General features: G+C 37.6%; 1 protein-coding gene across 1 annotated transcript; it reads left to right on the forward strand.

Moving 5' to 3' along the window:
- The first annotated feature begins 16,462 nt into the window (after nucleotides 1-16,462).
- Nucleotides 16,463-16,985, forward strand: LOC145168497 (auxin-responsive protein SAUR24-like). The gene has a single exon (XM_079087294.1). It carries the CDS (start codon nucleotides 16,552-16,554, stop codon nucleotides 16,867-16,869), a length of 318 nt encoding a protein of 105 aa, XP_078943420.1. The 5' UTR covers nucleotides 16,463-16,551; the 3' UTR covers nucleotides 16,870-16,985.
- Nucleotides 16,986-17,244: the final 259 nt, after the last annotated feature.

Genomic DNA, 17,244 nt, shown 5'->3' on the forward strand with positions numbered 1-17,244 from the left:
ATGGGGATTACATAAAACATAAAAACTAGTAGAAATACATACCTTGTTGTTGCTTGGATTCCTTCAAGACTTTGTGAGCCTAGCACCCCAAATGTTGTGCCTCAAATGCTTCACACAACACCACAAAACTTGGAATAACTTGAGAGAATGTCACTTAGCCTCAAAATCGGTTATGCCCTCTCTAGAAAACCTTTGTGCACATTTTGCATGTTATAGGGTTTCTTTTATAGTGTGTCATAATTAGGAGTTACAAATGTAAACCCTAAATGTCATGACTCTTCATTTCTCATAACCCATGGGTTTGTAACTCCCATAGACTATCCATGGAGCTCCATATGGTTACAACCAAACCCATAAACCATGGATCATTAATCCACCATAAAAGAATTGATGATTGTCATAATCAACCCTATATATTTAATTAGTCTCATTTTGATCACCAAATTAATACTAGATTAATACTTGATCAATACTAATTAAATAATACTATTATTAATATATTAGAACTTATAATATATTAATAATCATAAGTGCCTTATTCTCTCATTTAGTCTATCCAAGTATTGCAATGCCATGCAACCCAAATGGACCATGCCGGGTCGGGTCAAGTTCATACCAAATAAAGTTATGGACTTAGACACTATATCCAACAGTCTCCCACTTGGATAAGTCTAATAACTATATTTGCAAATATGACTTCAAAACCCGACTAGCAATCGTAGCTCTTTCAAAGTCTCTCGGAACTGAGGTGATGATGATACGCCATTTAAGATAAGTGATCATATAATCCTCTGTTCTCATGATGTCAGCCGGACAAACACATGGAACATGGTCTTACTTATTGTCCAGCATTTGTTTCTCGATCTCTGATTTGTTTCGACATAGAACTAAATTGAACACATCAATTAGGTTCTGACCGGGCCCGGTACATAAGTCAAAACCAAATCATCGAGGGGCCCAGATATCGCTTCTATTTCTAGAAGGAACAGATAAACTTCGACTGATATGCTTGTACTAACTACTTGTTGAATTATTCATAAAGGCACGTTTTATAACATCGAGTTACCAATGCGTTTTCGTACAATCAATGAATAACCAACTCATAGTCAACAACTCATATCTCTAGGTTTGAAGATTCATATGATATTACCGTCTCACGATCACTCGAGATAAATTCCATGACGTGATGCAAGTGAGCGTGGGTTGGATCCAATACTCAGCCCTTATGAGTACTCATGAATGTTGTAGCAACCACTGCATTGTCTAAAGCACTTTAGACAAATCATACAAGCCAAATTCATGACAGTCTTAAATCAATACTTACTTCCAAAGTTTGACTGACTGTGGATGGTTTGAATAATAACATAATTATTCTGGAAGTAAAAACATGCAAAATTGAAACATAGTAAACAATCAACACAAGATAGTAACACCTTACTCATAAATAAATAACAAATTTTATTTATCATCAAATGTCAATTACATTTTACAAGTTTCAAGAATCTAATTATTGAAACTAATATCATCCTTCAGCCCAATGCGCCTCGCATGCTGTAAATGCTTAACCCTGCTCAGTCCCTTCGTGAGGGGATCTGCCGGGTTCTCATCTGATGATACCCTCTTTGCCACGAGGAGTCCTTCTTCTATTCTATGTCTGATGAAATGGTATTTTCTGTCAATGTGCCTAGATCTCCAGTGATCTCTTGGTTCTTTAGCCAAAGCAACCGCACTTTCGCTGTCACAGAAAATTTCCATTGGCTCCTTTATAGCTGGTACAACTCCAAGGTCTCCGATGAAGTTCTTTAGCCATATCTCCTCTTTTGCTGCCTCGCTTGCTGCTATGTACTCTGATTCACAAGTTGAATCAGCTACTGTCTCCTGCTTGGAACTTTTTGCAAGTAATTGCCCCTCCATTTAGGATAAAGACCCAGCCTGACTGAGAGCGGAAATTATCCCTATCAGTCTGAAAGGTAGCATCACTATATCCTTCCACTCTCAAGTCATCACTGCCCCCGAGGGTAAGGACCCAGTCCTTAATCCTCCACAGATACTTGAGAATGTTCTTTACCGCTGTCCAGTGTGCCTTGCCAGGGTTCCCTTGATATCTACTGACCATGCTCAAAGCAAAGGCCATATCAGGGCGAGTACAAGTCATAGCATACATGATCGAGCCCACAACGGAAGCATATGGTATATGACTTATTTCAGCTATCTCAGCCTCTGTACTCGGACTTTGAGTCTTACTCAGCTTGGCATTACTCTGGATTGGTAATTCTCCTTTCTTGGAATCTTGCATATTGAACCTCTTCAGTACCTTATCCACATAAGTACTCTGACTAAGTCCAATTAGTCTCTTACTCCTGTCTCTTAATATCCTTATCCCTAGGATATAGGCAGCTTCCCCAAGGTCCTTCATAGCGAAACACTTCCCAAGCCAAGACTTAACCTCTTGCAAAGTTGGGATGTCATTTCCTATGAGAAGTATGTCATCCACATACAACACCAAAAAGCTGACTATACTCCCACTGGCCCTAACATACACACAGGACTCATCCTCACTCCTAGAGAAGCCAAACTCTCTGACCTTCTCATCAAAGCAAAGATTCCATCTGCGAGACGCTTGTTTCAATCCATAAATGGATTTCTCAAGCTTACACACTCTATTAGGGTATTTTGGATCAACAAAACCCTCTGGCTGAGCCATGTAGTCAGCCAACTTCCCATTAAGGAAAGCAGTTTTGACATCCATTTGCCATATTTCATAATCATGAAATGCAGCTATGGCTAACAACACTCTAATAGACTTAATCTTAGCTACTGGTGAGAAGGTCTCATCATAGTCAACTCCCGGAGTTTGAGTAAAGCCCTTCGCAACCAGTCGTGCTTTATAAGTGTGTACTTTCCCATCCATGTCGGTCTTCTTCTTGAAGATCCATTTGCACCCAACTGTCTTACGACCTGGTACATTGTCAACCAAGTTCCACACTTGATTGTCATACATGGACTGAATCTCGCTGTCCATAGCCTCCTTCCATTTAGCAGGCTCAGGGCCTGCCATGGCTTCCCTGTAATTATTAGGTTCATCCAAATCTATTAGTGTACTATCACTAATAAATGTATCACCTTCAGTGGTGATGTGATAACCATAATAAAAATTAGGTGTGTTCCTCACCCTAGTGGAACGTCTTGGAGGTACAGACTCATCTATCGGCTCAACAGGAGTTTCCTCCTCAGGTTGGTCGATAGTATTTGAGGTTCCTTCACCGCTTGACTCTTGAAGTTCTTCAAGGTCAATTTGCCTCCCACTGTCCCCTTGGCTTATAAATTCTCTCTCACGAAAGACTCCTCTTCTCGCTACAAAGACCACATTATCACTGGGTCTGTAGAAGAGGTAACCAAAGGATCTCTGTAGGTAGCCGATGAAAATACACCTCTCACTTCGAGGTTCAAGCTTATCATGGGTCTCACGCCTCACGAAAGCTTCACAACCCCAAATCTTGATGTGTTCCAAATTGGGAACTTTCCCAGTCCACATCTCGTGAGGTGTTTTGGCAACCTTTTTAGTAGGGACTAGATTAAGGATATGGGCGGCAGTCTCTAAAGCATACCCCTAGAAAGAGATTGATAACGAAGCTCGACTCATCATGGAACGAACCATATCCAACGAGGTTCGATTGCGCCTCTCAGCCACACCATTCAACTGTGGTGTCCTGGGAGGTGTCAATTGTGAGACAATCCCACATTCCTTAAGATAGTCAAGGAACTCAATGCTAAGATACTCTCCTCCCCGATCGGATCGGAGCATCTTGATGTTCCTGCCCAATTGATTCTCAACTTCCTGTTTAAACTCTTTGAACTTTTCAAAGGTTTCTGACTTATGCTTGATTAAGTAAATATATCCATATCTATTGTAATCATCAGTAAAAGTCACATAATAGCGATTAGCATCCTCTGTAGCAACTCTGAAGGGCCCACACACATCTGTGTATACAAGGTCCAACAAACCTTCACCCCTATCACAAGTACCTGTGAAGGGTGACTTTGTCATTTTTCCAAGTAAACAAGATTCGCAACTATCATCTGACTTGAGGTCAAATGATTCCAAGACTCCAGCCTTTTGGAGTTGGCCTATGCGCTTCTTGTTAACATGTCCAAGACGACAATGCCACAAGGATGCTTTATCCAAGCTATCTGAAGAATCAATACACAACACATTATTTCCTAGATTGTCTACAACATTCACAACTTCATATACACCATCACAAGGTAATGCTTTAAAGTAAAATACATCATTGTAATAAACATTAATAGCACCATTTTTATTATCAAATGAAAATGAAAAACCTTGTTTGTACAAGCCATGAAAAGAAATAATATTTCTCGCCATTTCGAGCGAGTAACAACACTTATTCAAATCTAACATTAACCCATTATTAAGCAATAAAGAATAAACTCCTATCTTGGTAACAGGTGATGCTTTCCTGTTGCCCATGACTAAGTTTATCTTCCCGTGCTCCACTTGCTCACTTCTTCTTAGTGCCTGCAAATCAGTACAAATGTGAATACCACAACCTGTATCAAGCACCCAAGAATTAGCATTGGATGAGTTGTTAGACAATATTGTGTAAATACCTGCATGGGTGGGTTTAACCTTCCCATCCTTTACATCTTGCAGATATTTGGGGCAGCTTCGCTTGAAGTGTCCCTTATCTTGGCAATAGAAGCACTGTGCTTCCTTTGGGTTTGAAGAAGGAGTAATGGGACCTTTCTTTGTCCCACTTGAAGAGGAACCATCAAGAGTCTTACCCTTGGTACCCTTTGAAGGGCTTTTCCTCTTCTTACCCTTTCCCTGCCCAATAGCCAAAACAGGGGCTGTTGAAGGAGTAGAAGTAGCAACCGCTTTACCCTTAAGGCCATTTTCAGATGTCCTTAAGAGTCCTTGAAGTTTGCTAAGTGTGACTTCCTCCTTGTTCATGTGATAAGTCATACGAAACTGATCATAACTTGGAGGTAAGGAATGGAGAATGATGTCAATCGCCATTTCCTCAGGGAAGTCAACATTTAGCTTCAGCAACCGGTCAACGAACCTTTGCATCTTCTGCAAGTGACCGGTGATGGGTTCACCATCCTTCATCCTTGCGGTTATCATGGATGAGATGATTTCATACCTTTCCTGACGCGCGCTCTGATGGTACCTTTCCATCAGATCCAGTTGCATCTCATAGGGGTAGAAATCTTCATAGGATTTTTGAAGTTCGGGAGTCATGGTGGCCATCATGATGCATGCTACTTTAGTAGGATCCTTTTCATGTGCAACAAACTCCGTAAACTATTCAGGAGTAGCAGTGGCTTCATCCACAACCTTAAGCTCCCTATCAAGGACATATTCTTTGTCCTCATAGCGGGTAATCATTCTGATGTTTCTGATCCACTCATTGAAATTGGATCCATCAAAGATGACCTTACCACACAAGTTCATAAGGGAAAAGGAGCCTGTTGGGTTTGAACCAGAAGCATTGTTGGAAGACATCTGAAAGGAAAGAAAGACAAGTTTCATTATATTAAGAATCCTTAATAATTCACCCAAATGAAATATTAAGGCTAGGATCCAACAAACTATTTATAGTTGGAAGAGGGATGCCGTAATCCACACTATAAAATATTTGAAGGTAGGTAAATGACGATTTACCAATTTCCACCATAAGAACGAAATATTTTATTATTAGGTTTTATTGGTTTTGAAACTCCTAGATCTTTTGAGATACATTGAACTTTTCAATGGCATGTTTGAATCTCGATTGTGCCCTCTCAAGTTTGTGACTGGGATGCCGAGGATCACAAACAAGGTGTGAATAACCATACAAATTGACTTGGTACCCTCAACAATATTACCTAATCGATGTGCCGGTTAACCATACACGCTCCACCGATCTATAATAAAGTCAAGTTACCCTTTGCCACACTTACTAGTCCATGTTAGTGTGCCGGTTAACCACACACGCTCCACTAACGACTTGGTAAGGTACAAAGTGTAATTTTATGGGCTAGCACCAATTTCACATTTTCCTAAAGTAACTAAGATTGGGAATTTATAATGTATAGTTACTTTATAATTCATTATACTTTTAATGAGTATTTAAAGTCGTATCCTACCCGTTCGGCTAACGACCCTCCACCGATCAAGGAAGCGGTGAGTGAGAGTGGACACCCATTAAGTCACCATTTTATAGGCAACAACCTTATACCCCCTTATAGACCGGCTTCGTGAATGAGGCCTACTTGCGGTAAGAATGACATATTCTTATACCTATCTATATAATAAAATTATAATAATAGTATAAGTGTTGATTTTTAAACTTTTTAAAAATCTAAGGTTTAATTTGGAATTAAAGTATTAAAGTGTAAGACTTTTCAAATTCCAAAACTTGAGGGCAAGATTTGAAACTATTCCAAGTCTCTTCAATTTGTAACTTATGAGTTTTAATGGTTCATAAAAATGAAGACTCTTCATTTTATGAAACCTCTTTATTTCTTTAATCACAATTTAAAGAAGTGACTTTTGGTTATCCATAACTTGAGGACAAGTTATGGACACCATCATTGCCATTAAGATCATGAATTAAACACACATGGAGGTTACACATAATTCCTATGATCTTCTAAAACTCATAAGAACACAATTTCATGTCAAGCAATTTCAATAAATCATATAAACATATACAATACTTGAAAATTGATAAAAGTCATGTAAAATGGGTTAACATAATCATTATCATTTTGAAAAACAGATTTTACAAGTCCAAAACAGATTGGGATAATGATTTTAATCCATTTCCAGCAACAAAACTCGAAAAAACTACTCAGCACGCTCCTACTCGTCGAGTGCATTATCCTACTCGACGAGTAGGATGAATTTGTTCATGGACTCGGCGAGTCCTCCCCATGAACTCGGCGAGTCCAGTCGTCAGAATGCAGAATTTTCGATTTTCAAGCAGTTTTGCATCAAGTATACAGAAAACAATCCTAGGCTCTGATACCACTGATGGGTTTTGAGCATTCTAACACTTCCTAAGTGTACATGCAACCCTAATAACCTTGAATCTATGTTTTCTCTATATACATGCAAATTTGTTTTTCAAGGTTATTTCCTAACTAGCATGACATGGGGATTACATAAAACATAAAAACTAGTAGAAATACATACCTTGTTGTTGCTTGGATTCCTTCAAGACTTTGTGAGCCTAGCACCCCAAATGTTGTGCCTCAAATGCTTCACACAACACCACAAAACTTGGAATAACTTGAGAGAATGTCACTTAGCCTCAAAATCGGTTATGCCCTCTCTAGAAAACCTTTGTGCACATTTTGCATGCTATAGGGTTTCTTTTATAGTGTGTCATAATTAGGAGTTACAAATGTAAACCCTAATTGTCATGACTCTTCATTTCTCATAACCAATGGGTTTGTAACTCCCATAGACTATCCATGGAGCTCCATATGGTTACAACCAAACGCATAAACCATGGATCATTAATCCACCATAAAAGAATTGATGATTGTCATAATCAACCCTATATATTTAATTAGTCTCATTTTGATCACCAAATTAATACTAGATTAATACTTGATCAATACTAATTAAATAATACTATTATTAATATATTAGAACTTATAATATATTAATAATCATAAGTGCCTTATTCTCTCATTTAGTCTATCCAAGTATTGCAATGCCATGCAACCCAAATGGACCATGTCGGGTTGGGTCAAGTTCATACCAAATAAAGTTATGGACTTAGACACTATATCCAACAGAAAGGTCATCGCCTATGCCTCGAGGCAGTTGAAAACACACGAGGTCAATTACACAACTCATGATTTGGAGTTGGGAGTAGTGATATTTGCGTTAAAGATCTGGAGACACTATCTCTATGGAACCAAGTGCACTATCTTCACCGACCATAAGAGCTTGCAACACATTTTTGATCAAAAGGAGTTAAACATGAGACAACGGCGATGGGTAGAGCTACTCAGTGACTACGAGTGCGAAATTCGCTATCATCCCGGCAAGGCCAATGTGGTAGCAGATGCCCTCAATCGAAAGGAGTATTCAGGACGTAAGGTGAAGGCACTAACAATGAGCATCCATTCCCATTTGTCCGTGCAAATTAGAGAGGCTCAGGTGGAAGCTTTGAAAGCAAAGAACGTGGCAAATGAGTCACTGCGAGGAATGGACAAGAACTTGGAGCTCAAGGGAAACAGAGTGTACTACTTCATGAACCAGATCTGGACCCCAAAGTACGATGGTTACAGAGAAGTTGTCATGAACGAAGCTCACAAGACTAAATACTCCGTTCACCTAGGTTCGGATAAGATGTATCTGGATCTCAAACAACTCTATTGGTGGCCAAACATGAAAGCGGAAATTGCTACTTTCGTGAGCAAGTTCCTGACTTGTGCCAAGGTAAAATTAGAATATCAAAAGCCCTCAGGTTTACTTCAGCAGCCGGAAATACCTGAGTGGAAGTGGGAAAGGATAACCATGGATTTTATCACCAAGTTACCCAGATCTCCGAGTGGGCATGATGCCATCTGGGTAATTGTCGATCGGTTGACGAAGTCCGCCCACTTCCTGCCAATCAAAGAAAGCTTCAAGATGGAGAGACTCACACGGATCTACCTTCAAGAGATAGTACGCCTTCATGGTGTACCTGCATCCATTATCTCCGATCGAGATAGCAGGTTTGCATCAAGGTTCTGGCAGTCACTACAGATTGCTCTTGGGACTAAATTGGATATGAGCACGGCTTATCATCCACAGACTGACAGACAGAGTGAGAGAACAATTCAGACAGTGGAAGACATGTTGAGAGCCTGTGTCATCGATTTCGGCGCATCATGGGACACTCATCTTCCTTTGGTTGAATTTTCCTACAACAACAGCTACCATACCAGCATCAAGGCTGCGCTGTTTGAAGCCCTCTATGGCCGTAAGTGCAGATCCCCTCTGTGCTGGGTTGAGGTGGGTGACACACAGCTAGCCAGGGGTCAAGTCCCCGACAGTACTCTCACTGGTCCTGAGATCATCCGAAAGACAACTGAGAAGATTGTACAAATCTGGGAACGACTGAAAGCCTCACGAGATAGACAAAAGAGCTACGCCGATAAGAGACGAAAACCCTTGGAGTTCCAGGTTGGTGACCGCATCCTTCTGAAGGTCTCACCCTGGAAAGGCATGATACGCTTTGGGAAGCGTGGAATGCTAAACCCAAGGTACATTGGACCGTTTGAGATCCTTGCTAGGATCGGTCCCGTAGCACACAAACTTCAGTTACCACGGGAGCTCAGCAACATCCATCCTGTCTTCCACGTATCGAACCTAAAGAAGTGTCTGTCTGATGAGACACTTGTGATTCCTCTCGTCGAGATCGAAATCAACGAGAACCTCAACTTCGTGGAAGAACCGGTCGAAATCATGGACAGAGAGATCAAACGAACGAAACAAAGTCGCATCCCGATTGTGAAGGTTCGCTGGAATGCCAAGTGGGGACCTGAATACACTTGGGAGTGCGAAGATCAGATGAAACAAAAGTATCTGCATCTCTTTTCTGATCCATGATTTGTATTCTATGTTCGAATTTCGAGACGAAATTCCCTCTAACGGGGGGATGATGTGACAACCCGAAATTTTTGTCTGTTTCCGTTACGCGATTTCCGTTAATAAAATTTCGAATTCATTAACTTTTCCATCAAACTTCTTGGTTTAGAAAATAATCTAGTTATATAAAATTAAATTATTTACGAGTTGGAACCAAAAATCGTGCGGAAACCCGAATATCTCAAAAAATCAAACAATTTTGGCCTAAGTAGGGTTACGACCGTAAACTAGTTTACGACCGCAAACGCGTTTACGGCCGTAAACCCGTTTACGGCCAGTAAAGAGTGGACCCCACCACCGACCACAAAACCCCTATAAATACGAGACCTCCACCTTCATTTGAACACTTCTGGCCGAAAACTCTATCTTTCTCTCTCTAAGAACCTTGACCGTAAACACTTAAAAACACCTTCAAACTTCGGGAAACATCGAGAAGCACCGTTTGGAGTCATTTTGGAACGTCTGAAGCACTTATCTCTTCGAAATCAGCACCGTTGTTCTTGAGTTTACGGTCCATCTTCAAAGACCGTAAACCCTGTTCTTGAGTTTACGGCCGTAAACTCACCAAGCCTTCAGAAACCGTAAACTACCAGTCGACCGTAAACTCTTGTTTACGGCCGTAAACACCTTTCTAAGTGGTGCTTTTGGCTGAAAACCCACTTTCCTCGATTCGATCAAGTCCCGGTAACATTCCTCAACCGAACACAAGTGTTCCTCTAACACTTTATCTAACGAAATCGCTAATTTAGATACATATACGTATTTATTTGATAATAGGATTCCGTTAAGTGTCACGTGCAACAACTCGACGATCTTCATTTCAGTCAGCGCTTTCACGCAACAACTGTGAGTTCATACACCCACATTTTCTGTATTTTTAATGTTTTCATGGGGGGGAATACAAGCTAAACATAAATGTTTTCAAGAATATACACAAAACTTATGCAAATCTCATACTTTAAATCCCTTTTGTACTATGCTGAGCATAAGGGACGTTTTCACTAAAATTGCGTAGTTTTTCCGGACACGCTATTCGCTACGTTTTACATGCAAACTATAATCGGTATAGTTTGGGATTTTCTAAACATAACAAGCACATAAACTTTCACTACTGAACATGTGCACTAAGACAGAAACAGTTTACAAATTACATCGCTACTTATTCATGGTATTCATAACTAAAATTTTCACTACAAACGGTATAAATACGGATTTTCACTATGGTAGAACGCTACTACACTACATGTAAACTAGATTGTACGATACTGTGAGGCACTACTTCACTACTGTACCCTTAGGTGTACAGGGATAAATCCTATCATAGTATAACCAGAGTCTCCTGGAGGGAGAGCGTGAGATTTGTGAATAGATCTATTCTGGACTGACAATCCCACACCCGGACTGCTAGCTACAGTTGGGCAGGCATGCCTAGGGTGACAAATGTCATTTAACTCGACGCCTGACGAACGTTGGAAAGGTCTCTAGTCATATCAAGCATGGTTATACAACTCACAATATGTATAAATCACCTTTAGTTTACTACTTGACACTCTTGAACAGTTTTATTTACGCTAAATAGAACTAATACACACTACAACTGGAAAACTTTCAGAGTTTACAAACAGAACTGAACATACAATGGTTTCACGTACGAAATACTTATACATCGTGATTAGCATTTTCTAGTCACATGAAGTATTACTTTCGCGCATGACCACAGTTTTCAGTAACAAACAATCACGATTTCATACAGAATTGAGAACACTACATCTTCACTAAATAAAATATCGGATTTTCTTGAAACAATGCAAAACACTTTTACGAATTCATCAACGATTTTCATTACAAACCACCGCTTATGAACTCACCAGCTTTATGCTGATACTCTTTCAAACTGCTTGTATTCTCAGGAAATCATTAAACAGACACTTGCTGGATTTTTGAGGAACTGGAGCAATAAGAGTTTTATGTTTTTACTATACAAAGCTATTGGATGTAATTCAAACAAAATTTCAGACAAATTTTCAAACTGATGTAAACATTTTTATTCATTGTAATGGTTGTGTTGCTATGATTGCTATTATTCATTGGTTGTGATGCTACACATGACGTCCTCCACCCCAGAACGTTTCCGCCATTCTGGTTTTGGGGTGTAACAGAAGGAGCCAAAAGCGAAGATAGAGGAAAATTAGTCTGTTGGTTAGCTAGCTAGTTAGCCGGAGAAATAGCTTTTTTTGTTTTTTTTTTCTTTTTGTAAAAGTTAGCCGCACTATTACAGAAAGCATTTGTTTATGTGGTTAACATGATTAACTAGTGTGAGTATGGAACCACACCTTTTATGACCGCACCAATTAAACTTGCAATCACCTCCATTAAGCAAGCCTCCATAGACGATACTCTTCAAGATCTCAAAAGATTTAGAATAGCGTCATTATGTTTGACCTTAGATCAATGCAGGAGAGGTGGCTACTCGAATATGTTTCATGTTTTATGGGTGTTTTACTTTTACCACCCAAATGAGAAAGGACATCATTAATAGCCGGTGACTCTTTTGGCTTTGAATATGCTCCTACATTCGATCCATCATTTTCACCTCCACAACATTAGTTCATATGATAAGATTTTTAACCACAAAAAACTAGTAACGAAAAGATAGACATAATAAATAATTTCATTTGGTTCCCCGACTTCTGGATCATTAACAATATTGTTGGGTTATAACTCGAAAAATGCTAAAACGCTTCCCTTCTTACATTTAACCAAAGTGTAAGACTTAATTCAGTACACAGATATAAAAAAAACAACTAACTTACAACATGAACCAGAATATAGTGATGAGGGTGGTAGTGATGGTGCTTCAAATGTTGGTAAACGAATGGTCGTGGTGACTAGAGCTTGTCTGCGTAAGCTTGAATGAAATATTACAATGAAGAGGGGAGATTTGGGAATGGTATCTATATATACGGAGGGAACTAGAGCGAAATGAAATTTTTGAATGAATCTTTTAGAGCGATGATTACATGATTTTTTGGTGCGGTTACTATGATAAAATGGTGCGGTATTGAACTAATGCACCAATAAATACGCTTTTAATACCTTTTATTGCGGTTATACGAACCACAACGATAAATGCTTTAAATGGTGTGGTTGGTTCGTGTATTGATGCGAAATTCTTTTACTAGTACGGTTTAGCTACAACGGCACCAAAAAAAACCCTATCACACCAAAAAGTTTTAGGCTACCACCGCACCAAAAAAAACCCTACCGCACCAAAAAAATAGGTTATGTTCTAGTGGTGTCATAAATGGTTGATATGAAATGGAATGAAAATTCTAGTCTTATATATGTGTAATACTACAAAAAGTGTAATTTGGTCAAAAGCGACAAAAATAAGGAAGTATGATTGTTATTACCTTTATATATGTTATTATAAGTCATATAATTTATTAGAAATGAGTTTCATGGAAATGAGGGTAAAATGAGAAGAATTGTGAAAAATTAAAATTTACTTGAAATAATGAAAGTATTAAATTTGGAGCAATGGGAGGCTAACCAAACGAAGGTGTTAAGGAACAAACAAGGTTGAAATGGAAAGAGGACGTATAATACTAAACAATGAAAAATAAATCAACTTAATTGGTAAAACAATGAGCAAATTATGAGCTTGCAAAGTTAAAAGACAATTCATTCATAAGTTATGGGTTATTTCAAAATTCCAAGGTACTAACTTTAGAGGTTATTTCAAAATTCCAAGCCTTACCTACATGTTCATATGCTATGTGTACCACGCTGACCTCATTTAACTACCTAATTAACCTTATCGCTGCCCGGTTTCAGTTCGTTTAATTAAAAAACACTTCCTAAAGTCATGTATGTGTGCTCTTGCTGAGAAAACTAGGTGAATGCTCTTAATCCAAATTTAAGATCAAATCAAAGGGATTATGATTATTAAAGGAAAAAACAAGGTAACACCCCAATCATTTTCATTTGTATGGATCAATTTCAAAATCATGAAAGTTCACATGAACCCTACTTAAGCACTTATTTACAAGTTTCAAATTATCATAGGGTAATTACTGAAAGATAGAAATTAACATGTTATTAGGGCATATTAACATGTTTTAATCGAGGGCTATTGCTATATGATCATGATGCAAATTGACATTACGTACTCCATAAAGTACATCATGATTAGTCTTGAATTATTGAAACTGGAATAATAATTATGAAGAAATTAGTGTATGATTAGTAGTGATTAGTAAATATCATGATAAATTAATATTGGATCGACATTATGTCAATAATGAAAGATTAACACAAGGATGTTAAATCTTATAGCCACCAGGGTCGGTCTATTGGTATTCCATGCCTACAGCAAGATAAGAAAAAAAAACCGCAAGATAAGAAAAAAAAGCCCTTATGTTTGTACCTTATGACATACCCAACACATTTATAATTTTTTTTTAATAAAAGAGCAAGACAACTTTATAATAAAAGAAAATACAAAAAAAAAAAAAGACACAATCCAAAATGCATATGCCATTTTTAGGGTTTGAACTCTCACAAACGAGTGTGGATAAAGTGTCATATACATTAAGAATGTCTATTTTATTAACTTATTCAACTGTCTGGATATAAGTAGATGATGATTTTACCTGTATAATTGGGAATGATGATAAATATCAAATTGTCAACATAATAGATGTATAAATTAATATTTTTTTCAAACAACAATATATAAATGTAACTATATTTAATCACCAATATATTCAATTACTTAAATTAAACACCATTTACATATGTTAATGGTAACCAAATTGAATTAATCATGACATAATCAAGTACATTTATTGTGTCTTTATGAATTAAAAAGGAAAGGCAATTTCAGAGCAAAAGTTTCTAAACACAAAGTTTTCCAAACCAGTAATTATAGATGATGAAGGGCTCTTGTATCATCCTATAAGCATCTTCCTTGGCAAGCTATTGTAGTTTTCAAAAGAACACTTTGAGATACAACAAGATAACAAAAAATCGATTCACACCACATAAACATCAAAAGTTAAGAACGAAAGAAAGATTCACAACACAACAACATCAACAAATGAAATGGTAAATAATCTTATTTGAATCCACATCAATCGGTTAAAAGGTATACTTGTATTAAAATATAAGGTTATTTGCTAAAATGACAATATTAATTCTAACATTTTTATAATTTTATTGACAAACACCGAAAATTTCTAGCAACTTTATCAATTAGGGAAGTCACAAAGTTAAAAATAAAAGAAAAAAAGGGGACAAAAACTTTAATTCAACCACACCGTAAATAGAATCTTAAAAAAAATAATAATAACAATCTCAAAGAGTTTTTATTTGGATATTATAAATCGTTTCAAAAACTATTGAAATTTCGAACTTATAGCTATGCAAATCGAAGGTTGAATACTTCTTGCCCACACATTTGGTTTGAAAGAGAAAAAATTAATAACTATGATATAACAACCTCATAATAAAAGAGTCCAGAGGGAAACCAAATTGGGATATCAATTAGAACGTCCTTCGTCAAAAGGTACCAAAGTCAACATCGATCGACTAAAGTGCAAGTTGGTATATTGAGAAAGAGAAAATCAAAATTTTGGGATTTTTCAATATCAAAGCGTTCACGGTCTCAATATTAAGACTTTTCCCGTCTTTCAGCATAAATCTAAAACTTGAGAAGAGAGTCAATTTTTTTCATTGCTCTGTGCGGTTCTGTCGGGATGGTCAAGAGATGATCAACGACGCTAAACATGATGCGGTCGGTCTCAAAAAGTTCAAGACATCGGTGAGAAGAGAAGCTGGTGACTATGGTTGTACCGAGAATGAAAACTAACAAGAAGAAAAGGAGAAGATATGGATTGGAGGCTGAAGTGAGATAATCAGGAAAAACCTGTTACAAATTAAATATTATATTAGAACGTGTGTCCACATCAATCCCAATTCTCATTAAAGAAAAAGAATATATACTTGTAAAACATACATAGGCCGTATGTCAACATTAATGGGTCGGGTATGTATAAATACATAGATATACATACCGAAATGGGCTAACAAATATGCCAGCTATAATAGTTACATGGAGTTTTGAGAGATAACAAGATTTTTAACCCAAGCTACCAAATTAAGATTAACATTTTTCTTTCTGTTCAACATCTACAAGAAAAAAAAAATATAAAAATAAACCACGTTCAAACAACTCTTCCTTTTTCAGGTTAGATGAAAGAAACAACATTTTCTTCTTGAATGGCCAAATTCCCCATAAATACATCCAATGACACTCTCGATTCCCATTTAGTTAGAGTGGAACATTTTCTTCAAAAGCATATTAGTAGGTGGTTTATTAATATTCCTAATTAGATTTGATCCCTTTTCATTTTTGATGGTGTTAACCACTTCACCACCTAAAATGGAGGAATGGTTGTACTTCAAAAAATAAATTAATTATAAAGATGCAAAATATTACGATTTTTAATGAAACATAACCATGTGAATAATAATGGTGCATGTCCTTCAGAATCCAATATACATATGGGCCATAGTTTTGCTCACTCTTTTCCACTTACATTGCAGAAAATATGTGGCATACTTCATTCAACGTCTAATCCTTTGGGTCCAATAACAAATTGGAAGACAAAACCATGTGATCTTGCATTTTGCTAGAATGTGTCACAATCTCTTCGCTAAAATTCCTACTATGACCCAATCTTATTGTAATCTTCTTACACCTATATAACGCATCCAATTGTGCAGATATCAAGCACAACTCCTCCACAGCACCTGTCACAAAAACGAAATCCTTTCATATTTCATTTTTTCACCAAAACAAATTAAGTGACCTTACCCTTCATATATACATGGCTATTCGTATGCCTCGGATCATTCAAGCAAAGATAGTTCTGGGCCGATCATCGTCCAATGGAAGCCGTTCATCGTTATCTACAGAAATCATCCCTAAAGGACATTTTGCAGTTTATGTTGGTAATCAAGAGAAAAGGCGATTCGTTGTTCCTGTATCATTATTAAACCAGCCTTCGTTCCAAGACTTGCTACATCAAGCAGAGGAAGAATTTGGATTTGATCATCCAATGGGCGGCCTCACAATTCCGTGTCGTGAGGAAGTGTTCATTGATGTTGCCTGCCGCCTTAGGGCTTTCTTTATCAATGTCCTCTAAGCCATTAATTGTAAATCAGAGGGAGTAATGTTGTCTCCAAATTAATTGTATGATAACAAAATTTAGTTTCAGCATTAATACATTAATGACGAGCATAGTTCAACTTATGGTGTTCATGTCTATGCCATTAGGGCTTTCTTTATCAATGTCCTCTAAGCCCACCAGAACCACGTACTTACTTTTGTTCTTTAGCTTGTATTTTCAATCTGTTCAAAAAAAGTGTGTATGCCACATCTTTGTCCATATACTATAGCCTTAAGGCCTGGATCAGTTGTTTCTATAACACCACCTACCCAAGAGCTATCAGTTATTGTTCTTTTCCTCTAACCTGTTATGATAGGGACTGATTGGTGAAGAGAAATCGGCCGATGACCA

This window comes from Lactuca virosa, chromosome 4 (assembly GCF_052849685.1).
Source record: "Lactuca virosa cultivar CGN04683 chromosome 4, Lactuca_virosa_CGN04683_v6, whole genome shotgun sequence".
NCBI lineage: Eukaryota > Viridiplantae > Streptophyta > Magnoliopsida > Asterales > Asteraceae > Lactuca > Lactuca virosa.